The sequence below is a fragment of the Haliaeetus leucocephalus genome, unplaced genomic scaffold (assembly GCF_000737465.1).
Source record: "Haliaeetus leucocephalus isolate CR32 unplaced genomic scaffold, Haliaeetus_leucocephalus-4.0 Scaffold13, whole genome shotgun sequence".
In the NCBI taxonomy this organism is placed as follows: domain Eukaryota; kingdom Metazoa; phylum Chordata; class Aves; order Accipitriformes; family Accipitridae; genus Haliaeetus; species Haliaeetus leucocephalus.
The window spans coordinates 3625552-3641960 of record NW_010972449.1 but is presented as its reverse complement, the minus strand read 5'-3'; the positions used below and the strand labels follow the sequence as shown (position 1 = coordinate 3641960).

Genomic DNA, 16409 nt, shown 5'->3' with positions numbered 1-16409 from the left:
GGAAACATTGCAGCTTTGGTTCAGCCTATGCTGTTGATTTTCTTCAGCAGAGACAGCAATGTAAAGGTACTCATGGTCCATTCATGGTAGTCATACCTGTGCTCAAATGCTTTCTGATTTCAATAATAACAGAGAAGAATGACTTCTTTTATTAAGGTTTCAGAAGATCAGAATTCCAAGTCTTCTAACCTTGCTTCTGGAAGGATGACAACAGACGTCTCTAATAAAGCTAGTGCTGAAGAGGGAAAAGATGTCCTTCCCAAAAAACCAGTTTTATCAGATGGAGTAGTACATAGTACTGAAAATGGAGTAAAGGAAGTGACCCAGGGACAAATTCCCAATGCTATGGACATATTGGAACAAGATGACAAGAATGACAAGGAAATTAAAGAGCTCCCTGGGCCTGGTTCAATTGAGCCTATGGATCTTGATGGATATTCCAATGACCCTGAAAAAATTGATTCTTCATGTAAACGCAGTGAGCCAGACCGTCTTCAGTCTGGCAGGAACTCAAAGGAGAGAGCTCCAGAGAGCCGGACTCCAGAACTTTCTTTGGAAGAGCTAAGTATCAGCTCAAAACATCAGTATCAGGCAGCTAAAGGAATAGTTCAGGCAGTACCTACAGAAGAACCTGTCCAGAGATCAAGCAGGAAGAGGAAATTACTTGAGGATGTGGAGTCTGGGAAAACACTTCTGCTTGATGCTTATCGAGTATGGCAGCAAGGTCAGAAAGTTATGGCCTATGACCTGGGTAAAATTGAGAAGATCATGTCTGAAACATACATGCTGATTAAACAGGTGAAGTATTTTATCATTAATTGTAATTTCTCTGTGTGATGTCAGACGTGATTATAGAATAACAATAATTGCCAAACAAAGCAGTATAAAATTGGCCCTATATCTGTTCAAAAGTTGGAGAGAGATAAATACCTCTGAAGAACCACTCTCTTGACAAGACTGTTGCAGGGGGAGGGGGGAAAGTAGGACCCTCCATGTTTTGGAACTAAATATCTGAAATCAGTTAAGAGCTATAATACCAATTATATGGGGTTTGATCATGCTAAATGTTAGTTTGAATTAAGAGGGAGTTGTGTATCTTTGAATAAATACTCATGAATAACTTAAGATCACTGTTCAGCCATAGAAGTGCTGCTTCTCCCCCTTACTCCCATGCTCTACATCCCCATTTCATCTGAATTTAATTAGATTTATAGATGAGCTAAGTAATTACAGCTTCATTAGTTGTGATTCTCTGTTCAGGTGGATGAAGAAGCAGCACTTGAACAGGCAGTCAAGTTTTGCCAGGTGCATATGGGGGCATCAGCACAGAAACAGGTAAGCACTGTGAAGTCCCTGGCTGCTTGTAACAAGCTTTTATTACTTAGTCTGCACGATCATGTCTGTTGCTGAGTGTTTGCAGCAATTAGAAATATCTACTTCCCTTGTATAGTTGTCATCTATGATAAGTTGGGCCACATTAGTGTAGGGAGCTCATCCCTTTTGTTAGGGTCATTGCTGCCATTTTTGTCAGGCTTGAAGGATATTTTGCATGCCCAAAAGCTTTTGGGGAAACCCCAAACAATTTTCAAATTGAAATATTTATGGCTCACTACCATTTTCTTAAGTGTCCACATCTTTCCTCAGCATTTCATGGATGGTAATTACTAATCTCTGATCCCTAAGGGCTAAAAAACTCATCAGCTCTTCCCTTGCTAATATTGCACTCTGCTCCAGAGATACCTAATATCTTTCCTCTCAACTTGCGTGGTCGAGAATCTGATTTTAACTCTGTTACATTACTCAGTTTGGTTTTTAGCTTGTAGTTTCTGGGTTTATCCAGCAAACAGTTATAGAGCTTTAAAGGGATGGTTATTTATCAGTCCTTAATGTGAAATCAAAGCCAAGAAGAAAACTGGATGAATGACATGTTTAGTGGTCATTCATTTTGCCAGCAAACCATCAGCTGAAAGCCCCGAAGTATTTTGTAGTTTTGTACTTCCCGTAATTTTTGCCACCAGCACACAATGAAGCAGTTGTTCAGCAGATTTTGACTAGAAGATAAAGCACGTTTAGAAGAAAAATCTATGTTCCTAGTTAATAGTCTGTGTTTTAATACTGCTTGGGGCTTTGTGCATGTTTTACGCTATGAAAACGTAGTATGTGTTATCGATTGCTAGCTCTCAAAAAATAATTAATATTTGTCTAAAAACATTTCAAAAAAATCTGTTGGAGTGCAACTTAGAAACCTTTTGTTGTCTTTGAGTGTTTCAGAAGTGGTGATCTGTATCATGCTTAAGTGTAAACCAGGAACCATCTCTAAGGTTTTCTGTACAAGAAAAGTAGATAACTATATGAATTTGTTGAATCATGTTCAGTACTAATTTAAAGTAGAGCTCTTTCAGAAGTGTCTTGAACACATTTGTTTTATGAGCTGCAAAAATTTATTCTGGTTTTCTGTGGTTTGTCTTTTCTGTCCCTCAAGTATCTCTTCTGCTATTATTTAATCTTCTATCATCTATAACTTCATCTTCCTGTCATGTGTCTTACCCAGTAGAAGTGTGCAAGGAGAAGTACATGCTATTGACTAGTCTAGAGATACCCACTCACTGCATTCCAACTTGACAGTTACCAGAAGAAAAGTATTATGGTTGCAGGGATGGGGAGAATTGCCTGCTTCTCCATCACTTGATTCTTTCCCTCTGCCTAGGCACTAATTTTCATTAAAATGGAAGGACAGTAAAAGTCTTTCAGAATTTCTTTTCATCCTCCATAGTTGGATGAGGCTTTTCTACTGTAAAATAAACCCATCTGCTTTGCAAAAACATAAGCTTTTGAGGAGGTACATCTCTGATGTTAGCAAGTTAAGTATTGTCTTAGGTATTCAAATCCTTTTCACATTATTTCACCTGTTTTTTCAAAATAAATGCATTTTTTTAAACCTCCAGATAGTTCTTCTAGCTCCTGAAGCAAATCCCCTGTCTATCACCAGAACACTGCCTCTGTTCTTCAGATCTTTTCAATGTAACCTCAGATAATGCACATTGCCTGGTCCTTCCTACAATGTGTTGTACGTACATGACAAACGCTTCTCAGAACTAAAGTGCAACTGTGTTAGAGGTGCTGGTTAATAGGTAGAAGAACTTAGAAGGTGAACCTTCTGTATTATATAGAGTTAAGAGGCCAGCCTTTTAGGTTTTTCCACCTAGTGGAGCTGAAGAAAATTGAGGCTGTAGGTCAACTCCTGTAACAACGTTTAGTGCTGTCTACTCTGCAACTTTAGGAAAAGCAGATATTTCTGTGTCTTTTGTGAAAGGTTCCAGATTTTTTGTTGTTGTTGTTTCCATTTAAGATATGTGCCTTTCAGTGGAGCTTGAATCTTGTGTTTTCATGCACTATTCTCTTGAATCTATGGGTACTTGTTCTCCTCATCTCATTTTGATGAATATTGTTTTACTGGTGATTATTGCCTTGACCAGGAGGGTAGAGGAGGTTCAAACCCTCAGGGCAGACTCCGTTACACAGCATTTATTCTAGACAAGATTACCTTCACACTACATTTCTTCCTGAAATGGTGTTAATTTTAGTTGTCAGGAGGCATGCCAACCTGTGTTTTTCCCCGTGCTGTGTAGAAAGTATGAGTCTTGAGTAGCCATAAAAATTTCCAGTTGTTAATACTGAGATAAAAATTATCTAACAGTGTGTTTAGTTAAAATGTGCATTTGTACAGTGCATCTTAGCAGAGTAACAGGAGAGGATGTAAGAGTAAAGGGAGTTTATTAGATTTTCTTGGAGGTAACTTTTTTTCCAATTTGTGCCCCTCAGGAAGTCAGTAACTTTTTTCCATTGAACTATAGAAATGAACAGCAAAGTTGACAGGTATTCTCATAGAAGTGTTTCTTTGTTCCTAGTCTGGTATTTAAGATTTTAATTTTTTTTTTAATAAAGAAATCTGGGCTCAGCATGTTAAGGCTTTTTTAGTTTATCTTAGGGAAAAAATAGGCGGCATCACACTGATTTATGACTTCAAAATAAAAAGAATTTGCTAATAAGCTGCTTTAAAAAGTAATGTTACTGTTTGCTTTTTGGATGTGTTCACCTTTTTAAAAAACACTCAACAAACTTGCATGTATCTGCCAAGTTACTTGCTGGGCTTTGTTGAGTATGCGATTATTCTGGGTATGCGATTGCTATGCCAGCTCTTCCAGCAAAGTTAACAGTTACTGAGGCATGTGGCAAAACATCAGAATGGTGAAAAACCTGCACACAAACTAATCTTGAAAGTAGATAGAATAGGTGAGCTAGTATTTAACTGCACCGGAAGTGATGAGATTTCCTGTTAAATCTCTTGAAATAAAACATACCTCTTAACGTGATGCACTTTTGAAGCTTGTACACGTTCTGTTTTAGGAAACGGTTCCAGCTAATGAAATTACTACATACTGCACTCTCATTTTTGTCTGTTTCTGGCAGGATCTTGTAAGCCCTGTGAAGCTGCCCTACTGCTAGTATAGCAGTACGAATTAGTGTGGAGACACAGGAATAGCCACTCTCGTAGACATCTGTCTGTTTTCAACAGACTGAATCCTGTTTTATTTAAAATTGGCAAGTATTTGCCTTCTGTAAACAAATGAGTCATGTATAGAGCTGCCGCAGCACAGAGAAGTGCTTTGTTATTGGATAGTTTGAGTAGGTTTACAGGGCCTGTGGTTCTTCAGTCACTTATCCCAAGAAATTGACAGTCAAAAAAAAAAAAAGTGAACACAAAATCCACCTTGATGTATGTCTTTCTCTGTTGGCTGTTGTATTTTACAGGTCCAGGCAGTATATGGTTTTTTTATGAAAGTTTTCACTTGCTACTAAAATTAGGAATTATTTGAATTATGGCTTTTCAACTTTCTTCCAGACCAGTCAGAGTTCTTAACCTAAATATTTAACAACTCTGTTGAAATCTTTTTATATGCCTCTTCAGGCATAAGCAGGAAACAATACAGCAATCAGTAAATGGAATTTGACAGAGTGGGTTATTATACTTTTGTGATGACATCTAATCTTTTTAATAGCTTGGCAATACTGTGACCCTTTCACTTGATTTTAGAAATCCTCTGTAGTCCTCGTGACTAATGCAATGTTAACATGTATTGAGCCAATGAGACTCTTAACTTCTTCTACGAAGTCAGCTAAATAGATGGGGAAGAGCCTTAGAAAGGTTGGCTCCCAGCTTTGAAGAAGGCAGGAAAACATGGTAATACAAAACCTTGCTACGATAAGTTCCTATGCTCCTGGAGAAATGTTGAAATTGAGGTATTCGCTATTGAAATATGATACATCAACGAAGAAATAAGTGTAGATGCTCTGTCATGAGATCTTGCATAGGGTGGCGACATAGCCTGCTCGTGCCAGGGACAGAAGATTGTGTTTCAGAAAAGGGTCCTTTATACATGTGGCTGCTGTTCATAGTTCAGATGTTGCTTAATGTCTTTACAGGATGCTTAACAGTATGCTTGTGCTTGGACTGTAATAGCTTTAACAGAAAGGTGTACCTGTGTGTACTCAGTACAGACTTGGATAAAATGGTGTAACATTAGACCTCTAGTGGGGTGAGGAACCTTACCAGTTAAACAAAATCAGTTGAGCATCATCTTATCAATTAAACATCTTCTCAAACTTAATTGGATCCAACTCTTGCTTTCAGGAGTAATTGATGTTTTGCCATAGCAAACGCAGTTTTGCTTTATCAAATCCTGCTAATGGGGGCTTTGAGTTTTTAATGTCTAATGCAGAAGCAGCTGAAGATGGGAAACAGTCATTCAAAGAGGCTACCAAAGAGAGACTTGTGAGCTTGAAGAAGCTGCTAGTACATACAATATAAATTAATCCATGTATACTACCATATTGGAGGGTGGCGGGGGAGATCTTAACTTTATGAATAGCTTGTACTGTGTTTGTATTTGGCTAGGTTCTTTAAGTGTTACTTTGAGAAGTATTTACTGTTAAACCATAATGGTGAAGTAAAACCTGAGCTTTTAACACTATCTAATGTGAACGTGAAAGGGGGGGGAAGACTAAAATGTACGCAGGTTTTTTTTTTGTGTTTAATGAAAAGGAAAATACTTTATGGTGTGTGGGAACAGAGTAGCATGGATGAGATTCCAGTGATTGATATAAAAATGTATTCAGTGTAAGTTGCTGGGAGGTATCTTTTGGTATTCCAAAATAATAATTTTTAAAAGTGATGTATTCATCAATTTCAGCACACTTTTGTTCAAAATCTAAAGAGTAGCGATGCAACATTCTTAAACACTGATATTAATGCTGCTGTTTATCTTTCTTACCGTATCCTCAGACAAGAGGACAAGGGCAATATTGTCTGATCAGTTTTCAGTGTTACAGAAGATTGCCCAGTGAAGACTTTGAAAATAAATATCGTTTTATCTGTTACAACAGTACAATCATCAGCCCTTCAGAGAATTTTGGTTTACTGCTTGTTGCATATTTAACTGCTCTTGTTGGAAGTCGCTGAGCTGATCATATGACTAAACTAATGTATGCTGAGGATTTAACAAAATATCTTCCCAAATATTCACATTTTCTAGTATCGCCTATTGACCCTTTAGCCTATTGAACTGTTTTTAAAAACAAGAGGCCAAAGTTCTGGAGACTAATTAAATTTAGTTCAGACTATGGCTGCTTCAAAAAAAGGGCGTATGACCACCAGTAATGACCAATCAGGAGTGGGGTTGTGACTCAAATATATGTAATAGCTTATGCTAGTATTTAAAGTCATGAAGTGAGTAGTCCTGCAATTGGAAAAGGTGGGAGAGTGGTAACTGAGGGAAGAAAGTAAGTAGTTCTGGTTGAATGACTTGTGATGGTCTTGGAGTTTTCTGAACTTTCTTGTTGTTTAAAGTAATACCTCTGGAAGACATGATAGTGAGTCATAGTATAAGAACATAGCATAGTTAAATCAGCACTTTAAAGTGAGAACTGCTGCTAGAAGTAAGCCTGCTTCCTTGGTGGCTGCTCTTTCCTCTGCTGTGGTATATGTTCCTCTGTGCTGGCACAGGCATTTGTATGGCCGTGCAGCACACAGGACTGGAGAACAGGCGTGGATGAAAGTTATTCCTCCTCTTTTTGTCCTTTTCTGTTTAAGTTCTTCAGTGTGAGCAAGATTTTTGATACACACGCATCAAATGGGCTGAAATTGTTATGCAGTAGTGGTCACTGTGTCATTAGTAGTTAAGTTACTAAAGTTACACTAGAGATTAATTCACTTTGTGGTCAAGCAGCATTTTGAAGTGTGCTTGTTCTTTTCTTTGATTTTTCTCAGTCTAAGAATGTTATCAAAAAGATTTGCAGATCCTGAAAGCAGTCGGCTATTGCTCGGAGTTATAAGATATATTTTTAGTCTTGCCAACTATGATTTTCATGCGAAATTAATGGTCCCTGGAAATGGAATACCAAGGAGGCCTTGTTGAGGGACAGTGAAAGATTTAGAGGCAGACTAGTTTGACCTTGATGTAGCATTACACTTAAATGTGTGTTCCTGAGGACCAAGGAGAGGATGTGCTGGCAGAAAGCAGTTGTGAAGCTTCTAGATAATGACAGAATTTCTAATAAGCCTTTCCACTGACTGCTTAAAATTGGTCATATTAAATTCTTAATTTTATATAGAATGATGATGTCTGTGGTACTGTTAAGGACGTGTCGACATGGGAAAGTTATTGCAGCACAAGCTAGGATGAAACTTCATAATGCACAGAATATTCTATTAGTGCATGTGGAGATACTTCAGTCCAAGAACATATCTGTCGTCTTTTTTTCTTGACTTGCAATTTGAAAAGGTATTTTTATTACTGTGGACTTAATATTGAATGCCTTAATACTAAAATTACAGCTTTCACTACTGTTTAAACTGTCACAACAGGTAGCCTAAAGAGGACAGGTAAAACTTTGTGGTTGTGTGTTAGGTTATACTGTATATGGCCAATCCTGAGAACTGAATTTGTATAAAACAAATAGCTTAAAACATTGCAGACATCAACATTGCACACAGGGCTGGATTTAACATCTCTAAAAATACAAGAATGTTCAAAGGCAAAGTTCCAAAATGCCACTAAGTGTGTAGTCCTGTGTTGTGACCCTTGAGAATATGGGACTGTAAGTAGAAAGTCCTAGTAATGGGTAGCATTGTAGCAGCTGAAATTTCTATTGGCTTCTCAAAGTATAGTATATCATCTAAATGTCACGAGAAGGGACTATTTCAACATTACTGAGTTATTTAAGACTCACTGCTGCCTTAGCCAAAAAAATCCTTGCTCTGGGACCAACTCCATCCCTGAAGAGTGAGGGAGAGAAAAGAAAATTTCAGCCACCCTTTCCTGCTCCAGCTGCCAAACCTCGAGCTCTCCCTGCACCATTCCGGCTGATCAAATCCTCCCTTTCTCCCTTAGCTTCACTTGCCTCTTCCAAAGTAACACATCCATGACCACCTTCTCCCACTGTCTGGTGCCAAGCTCCCAGTGCTCTCATTGTTTCCCTTTCTAAACCTGCAGTCAAAACTCTTCAGCAGCTTTCAGTGTCAGATCTAATTAAACATGATGCTTCCTGAAGAAGCTGCCACTAGAATCAAAACAAATAAATTTTATTATGAACACAAAGGCACAATCAGGTTATGCAAATCAGCCATGCCTTTCAGGCTCCTGGCGGGCTGCCAACGTGATCCCTGGTTTTACAAAGTTTTGCTGCTTCTGTAATACAAAAGCAGTATTTGTTGAGGAAAGGCGCTGTTTTAGTGCTGCTGTTACTGCCCTACTCTAGTTCCAAAACGAGTAACTGAGGTCTTGTTTTCTCCTTTCACCGGTGTTTAACTCTTCCCAGTACTGGCAATGGGTAATCTTAAACTGCAGCCTAGTACTGAAGAATTTTAGGGGATCATAGGTGATGGGCTTGCTGTGGGGGGGTCCTGCAGCTGGAACCGCGTGCAACCTCAGAAGTGCTCAGATTGACTCTGCAGCATCAGTCTAGTGGTGTTACAATCTCTGTGTTGGACCTTACAGTGAATGTGACGTTTTATTTGGAATGGAAAAAACTGTCTTCTGTGAGTGAAGCTAGAGGGCACTTCAGGGGATTTTTCCCCTTCTGCTGTGGAATGCAGTCAGCACTGCAGTGACATGGTCTTTCAGGCTTTTTTCTTCAAGGAGAAAACTTGTGAGCGACTTGTTTGAACTGCCTTGAATGTCTAGAGCATTTTCTTCGCAAATTCTCACTTTAAAAAAAAAACAACAACCACAAAACAACAAACCACCAAGCTGTTCTCTTCAAGAAACAGCTGAAAGCCTTCTATAAAGGCACTTTGCTGGGGATGGGAGGAGATAAGTAAAATATTAAATAATTAGAAAATAATCATCTCTAGTTCTGCCTCATGTTTTCCCCCCCTTTTTGTTCCACCCACATGCTGCTAATTTTCATCTTTTCTTCCTGCACATCAAGACGTCAGAGACTGCTTACAGAAAAAGTTGTTTTTCCTGAGTTGTCTGTATGCTTTATTAATGCAGCAAAGATGACAAGAAAGGAGGGGGAAGGAGGAGGTGCGGACAGGGGGGACAAAAGGACGAGCTCTTTCATGGTTTCACTCCTACCAAAGGGTGACCATTTTCTTCACTGTTGCATTTGCCAGTTGCCATGGCATCCCCCTCTCACTCTATCCTGGAGGTGTATTCTTGATATAATTAACAGCTCTCCTCCTTCTGTCTCCTGCAGAAAGCAATCATTAAGTGAACATGAAGGAAAGAAAAGTCACTTTTTATCTTTTACTTTGTCTATCAGTGTTTTTCATCCTACTACCTTATCTCTGTTGATCCAATAATGATGTTTTTGTGTATGGAAGCATTGCTGGAATATGGCTGCTTGTGTAGAGCCAGGACATTAAGCCCCTGCATGCATTTGTGTAAATGGAGGATTTTGTTAGGCTAGAGTGCAGTTCAGTCATATGTATATAAACGTTCATTATTTTCTGTATATAAAACTGTAATCTTGGGAAATAAAACTGTAATCTTAGGAAATATAAGGTTCTTTAGATTCTGGATCGTGAATATTGCTGCTAGTTCTAATGTACCTTGAAGAAAACTTCCAAAGGACATTTCTTTCAAATATTGCTGCAGAGCGATTGAGAAAAAAATATGAATAGGCATAGTTTAATTAAAACACAATGTTGAACAGAAGTTGGAGTGGTAATTGTGGAATGTGGCCAGCATATTGTTTAGCCAGTTTGTATGACAGCTTCCAGGCTTTGTGGTGATGCGCTGGTATTCTTTTAAAAAGATGCGCTTTTTTGTTAGGTGGATTCTGACTTCAGTCCCATTAGGGTGCTAAACTCAGACATGGGAATAATTAAAAAAAAAAAAACCCAAAAAACAAGAAAATGTTATGTAACAGTTGCAGTTCCAGCATCTTTCATTAGGAAACTTCTGTTGGGAAGACTGTCACTTTCCCGTTCTATGGAACATTTGATCATTAATTTTTCCCACAGGCCCGGAGCAGTGAGCCATTCCAGAAGTAGTATCAGTAAGGTTCCTGTAGGATTTCTTTGTTTATCAAAATGTGTTTTGAAAACAACAGTAAGTATGGTAAAAATAAACCATTGGTCAGGTTGTCTGGTTTATGACTTTGCAGCTAGTCTAGGAAGTAAAATTTTTCTCATGTTTTATCTTAATGCTCAATTTCTTTTTGCCGCTGCTGTTGTCTCACTACTGAAGTGCCTCACTGGGAAACTATAGGGAGCTGTTTTTTCCACTAACATCCCTGAAAAAAATTCTGCACTTTTGCTGCTACTTTTCTCAGTGGAAGGCTGTCCCAGTGCTGGCTTTCCTGCATTTTCTTTACTTTGTTTTTGCATCAGCTTTCAACATGGGAAGGGTTTGTCCATAATCTCTGTGAAGCTGAATGAACTCTCCGAGAAGAGGCGTATGCTGAAATATTCAAGGTTTTAACAAATAAGGAGACTTATTTTGTCACCTGTATAAGTCAGAAATAGTCACAGTTCACACAAACATGCATGCTCATTATTCATTTAGATTTCAGCTTTATACAGACTTCATAACAAAGAATGTTTTTGCTAAGTATTTTAAAGAAAAGCAAATAAGATAGTGGATACTTATGGAAGTAATGGATTATTATTCTCACTGTCTATGACGTCATTTGGATATTAATAAGCCTTAAATGTTTCTTGCATCCACTTTGATAGTATAGTAGTCAAGACAAAAGTAGTACTGCATACTCTTCAGTACCTCATCTTGTTTTTAAAAATCCAGAGGGAAGTCTGATCTTGACAAAATGAACCTGCGATTACAATGAAAGATAGGAAGAAGGCAGATAAGAGTTTTATTCTTATTTCAGTTATATGCACTTCTTCTGTAAGTAGCATCCTCATCAATGTAAGAAAAGATCCCTTTCCTCTTGGTGACTAAAGCCACTTTGTAATAAAGCTACTGTATTTCAAATGCGGTGGTGGTAACAGACGCTCAGCACAGTGAGGTGGTTTGGAGAGGGGGAAGGAGAATTTCTGTAGTTTTTACTTAGTGCCACAACAAAGCAAAAACTAAAAAAAAACCTAATGAGAAACCACATAAAACACTGGTAAAGGATTGTCACTATTCCTCAGTTTCCTACTGTATGTTTGTGGACAATAATCTTTATTATGCTTTAGTGCTGGTATAGCAGTAGAACTAGATGAACATAAAGTGCTTCTGGGAAATCCAAGACTTCCTGTAATGAGTTTTTCTGGGTTTATTTCTCAGATGCAGTGTTACAAAGTCTTGTGTTTTCCTGGAGGTAGTCACCTGCAGGATGATGAAATGTGGCCCCGTATGTCTTGAGTAGTATAGTTAGTGACATTGCCCTCACCTGGGTTTTGTGAGTAGCATCACTTAGTGATCAGAGGCACTGGAATTCTTGCCCCTATACTAAATTCAAAATCTCTTAAAAGAAAGGAACACATGCCTCACTGTGGCGCTCGTCTTGGCTTTCTGCTTACAGCTTTTGGGTGGTCTTCAGTTTCAGGGTCCAGTAAAAACATATGAAGCAGGTTTCAATCCCTTTTCTTAGGGCCATGCAAGTTGCAGAATACGCAGTAGCCAAGGGTGTGTTTAACACTTTGACTCTTATTTTAAAGATCGCTTTCTCTTCCTTTTTTCTTCCACCCCCACCCCCTCTTCTGAGAGAAGAAAGTCACTGAGCAGGTGGAGGTTTTTTTCTCCTCTCAAGGGCTCTGTTTCATTGGGTTGAAAAGAACCTGTCTATTTACAGAAGCCTTAGACAACTCTTCACCAGGTCACATCTGGAAGATTCCTTTTAAAGCCATAAATCTTTGGTTGCCATTCTTTGGTACAAGGCTGCACTTTTTGATTACACATTAGTATTTTTAGTCATGATTTTACTGAGACAGAAACATCATGTTAGTTTCAGCTTTATTCTTTTGTGCAAATAAAATGTTACTCTCTTTATGAGGCAGGTTGATTGTCTGCAAAAACCAAAAATTATTCTGCCCAAACCACATCTTCACCTGGACGAACCAATTCAAAATAAAAACTGAGGTATATTTCTTGTCCCTGATACATCATCTTCATTTTGAGAGAAATAAAATATTAATTTGGTTCTATCTACGTACACCAATAAGGGTTGTTTCAGTCTCGACCTTTTCTATGTGCTGGATCATCTACTACTTACAAGATGGCCTTTTCAATGTTTGTCACTGCCTCCATTGCCTCGTTAAGTGCGTGTTGGCCTACCACTGGGATTCTACCTGGCAGCCAGTTCCCAGTGGCATTCCTCAGACTTACACCAGGGCATCATCCTTTCTGATGCCTTGGATGATGGGTTGGAGTGAACCCTTACTGAGTTTGAGTGACACCAGTATGCTGGAGAGCAGGGCTACCTACCGTTCAAAGGAACTTCAGTAGACTGGAGGATTGCATTGACAGGAACTACCTGGAGGTTCAACAAAGAGAAATTCAAAGTCCTGCACCTGGGCCAGAATGACCCCTGTGCAACATAACTGGCTGGAGAACAGCTCTCCCAAAAAGGATTTGGAGCCCTGGACAAGAGGTTGAACACAGGTCAACGGTGTGCCCTTATGGCAATGAAGTCAGAGCGAGCTAGCTTGCTTCATCCTGGAGAAGAGAAGACTAATGGAGGGTGGGGGTATGGAATTGCTATCTTCACCAGAGAGGAAGAAAACAGATGAGAGGCCCTATTTAAAGTTGCAACAAGAGAAATCTGGATGAAGTGATAGGAAAAAATATTCACTGTGAAGGTAGTAAAGCACTAGAACAGGGGCCCAGAGGAGTTGTGGAATCTCCATCCTTGGCGGTATTTGGAACTGGGCTGGACATGGGCCCTCAGTAAGCTGATCTAACTTTGAAGTCAGCTCTGCTTTGAGCACAGAGTTGGACCAGAGACCTCCGAAGGTCCGTTCCAGCAGGAATTACTCCGTGACGTTGTGCCCCTTCTCTCACTAATCATTTTTCTTCTGAGTACTATCCAAATATTGCTGAGTTCCTTTCCAAATGTCCTCTTTCTGTCTCTGGAAATAGCTGTGCATTTTTATAGAATTATAGTCTGAGACGCAGATATATTTTTAACAGATATGTACCTAACTAGTAGTACCTTCGTGTATTTCTGCTGAGAAAATTTTGGATACAATACAAGCACAGAAACGTCAGGTTCTACATAATGTATTATGTAAGTTAATGAAGTGCATGGGTGTGAAGGGTTTTCCCTCTAAATCACAGCTGAAAACATTTCCTCTAGTGATCTCACTTCTGGCTTAAGGCTTTCTTCTGCAGCTTAATTTCCCTCAGGTTTGTGTGATCCCATTTCTGTGTCTTGAGACCTTTAGTTCTGGAACCAATGCTTTAAACATCAGAAGCTTGTTGCTTTCAGAGGCAGAATAGACCTTTTTTGATCCAATATGGTAATTGTTGTGACTATAGCTGCTATATTTTATTTTTTGTGTGCAGATGGAATCTGGCAGGTTTTAATCGTATGCTTTTTAGAGGTTGATTAATCAAGTTCAGGAACTTCAAAAATACATTCCACCAATTATTAAGGAAAAAAAAAGTACTTGTGTGCTTTCCACCTCTGCATTTTAAGTATGTATTTTCTGCAGCTGAAATTTACTCTGTTTGCTCAGTGAAATTCTGCTGACTCTTATGGCACTGTAATAAATCTTTGGTCATCTAGGACATTAGGGCCCAATTTGATTTTACATTTGACACCAGAACTCTGTATTTCTATTTCAAACGCTCATACTCTTATCACCGTGTTTAAAATGATTTTTTCTTCGAGGCAGAGGTATGAGACAGACAATTAAACAATTGAGGATTCCATTCAACCGTATCTTTTACAGTCCAGTAAGTCTCCATTAAATGAAGACTGTAAAGAGCATGGCAGGCAAGAATACTTTATTTGGTTGCTGATAAAAATTACAGGGAAGATACTTGTTTTATGGGTACTTTCGTTCCCTTCTTTGGTAAATTTATGTCACCCTTCTACCTTCTGTCTATATAATCAGTGACACTGCATTGAATTCTTAGCTCTGGCTTTGGAGAAGAGCATTGCTCTTGGTGCCACTGCAAAGGCACCAAATCTTCCGGAGCATTGTTCCAAGTTGGACACCAATGTTACTCAGTTCTGCAGTTACTGGGAATTTATGATTTGGGGTTAGGCTGATCACTTATTTTGCAAGAGATACGTTTTTCTGCCTTCTCCTTTTTTTCTCACATCGTTCATTAAGAATAATTTCTTTTAAGAATTTGCAAATTCTCTTAAAGCACTGCAGGTCTGTTTGTTCAGGTCAAGGGTTTGTCAACATATTTTTAAATGAAAGAAATGTGTTTCTGTTCATAGGAGTTTGTAATTCATGCTTAAAAACAGAGTTCAGGAAAGTATATTATGTTGTGAGGGATTTATTAAATAAAGCATTGTAAATGTGAATGTGAATAAATGACCAAGTGTTAGTTTGATAAATAGACCATAAAGAACAGAAAAATAATCCATAAAGGAGAAAGATTTCTTTATAATAGTGACTGATTTTATATTCACTTTAGGGAGAGTGTTTTCTGTCTACAGAAAGTTGTACTGCTTGCAGTTGTCACTGAAGCAGGTAGCATATGCAGAATTACTGGCACGTATTTTCTCACTGTCTCTGCCTGCCCTTTTTTGTTTTATGTAGTCCACAGGAGAAACACCCACAACCCCAAAGCATACAAAGGACAACAGAGAGAGCTTCTTCCCAGTAACGCCAGCCACACTGCATCCTACCCCAGTGAATCCAGACACTGTGACTCCTGAAAATCTCCTGAGACTGAATGATTTGCATTCCAAATCCAAACCAGCCTCTTCCTCTTCATCCTCCTCCTCCTCAGCATCTTCAGTACCTCCATCCCAGGAGTCACACAGGGACACTGAGCATCTCCGGAGTCAAAATGTAGAGACTGCTCCCAGCATGAGTGATCTCACACGTGGTAAGTCTCAGGGAGACAACAATGATTTGGCCCTCTCTAATCGGTTTGCCGAGGCCACATGGTGAGTCAGTGCCTGAGTTCTGCTTCTGTCCCATATTATGATCACTAGACCACATTCAAAAGGCTACACAACCAGAGATTTTTGTCTTGGTCCTGAATTGGGCACATCTACACAATTAATATGTATTTTACTTAATAGGGTAGATTAAAAGAGTGACCACTGTCTATGTAACTTGCATGTGAAATCATGGAATAGCGGCCTAAAAATAGTTATATGTTTTAAATAGAGAATTTAAGTCTAGTAGCATAACCTCCCCCTCCCCTCCCCATTTGTTTTATTTTCTTCAAAGAGGTGAGGATCTAGTTCTTTAAAATACCTTAAATCTTTAAAAAAGTTAGAAATTATTGAAATTGAAATAAACTGGTGGACAGCCTACATCTGACTTACAAGTGCCTGATTAACATAATTAGATGCATAGCTATCACTTCCCTGTATATGTGTGTGGAGATACATAACACCATGAAAATTCCAAGCTTCTACACGGTTCATAACGTTAGTGTATTATCACTGTTACTTTTCACATTTGAGAAAAGAAGCATCTGGCAGGACTGGAATGTTGGAAATACATTATTTATAGCCCTAGTATGTTTATGTGCAAGGTTAGAGTACAGAAAAGGATTGAAGAAGCACAAACACAACAAATGTTATTTATTCTATAGCACGATCGTGTGATTTTAGGACTGTGTTATGTACTTGGTCCTATACAGTTTGTCTAGATGAGGAAAGAATTAAATGAGAATGCTGGTTGTTTTTTTTTTACTGCTGTCTCTGTCTCTACTGCTGTCATGGCAGGCTGGCTTGTTAGCAGTAGTCAAAATCACTGTGCA

At 38.7% G+C, this 16409-nt stretch overlaps 1 protein-coding gene across 6 annotated transcripts in view; it reads left to right on the top strand.

The window, feature by feature from the left end:
• CABIN1 (calcineurin binding protein 1) overlaps window positions 1–16409 on the top strand; it is a 124563-nt gene that overhangs the window by 93401 nt on the left and 14753 nt on the right. For all 6 annotated transcript variants that reach the window (XM_010575400.1, XM_010575366.1, XM_010575374.1 and 3 more), the window contains 3 exons: window positions 157–798; window positions 1261–1335; window positions 15230–15521. In XM_010575400.1, the coding sequence (XP_010573702.1) occupies window positions 157–798; window positions 1261–1335; window positions 15230–15521 (1009 nt within the window). The remainder of the gene's footprint in view (window positions 1–156; window positions 799–1260; window positions 1336–15229; window positions 15522–16409) is intronic.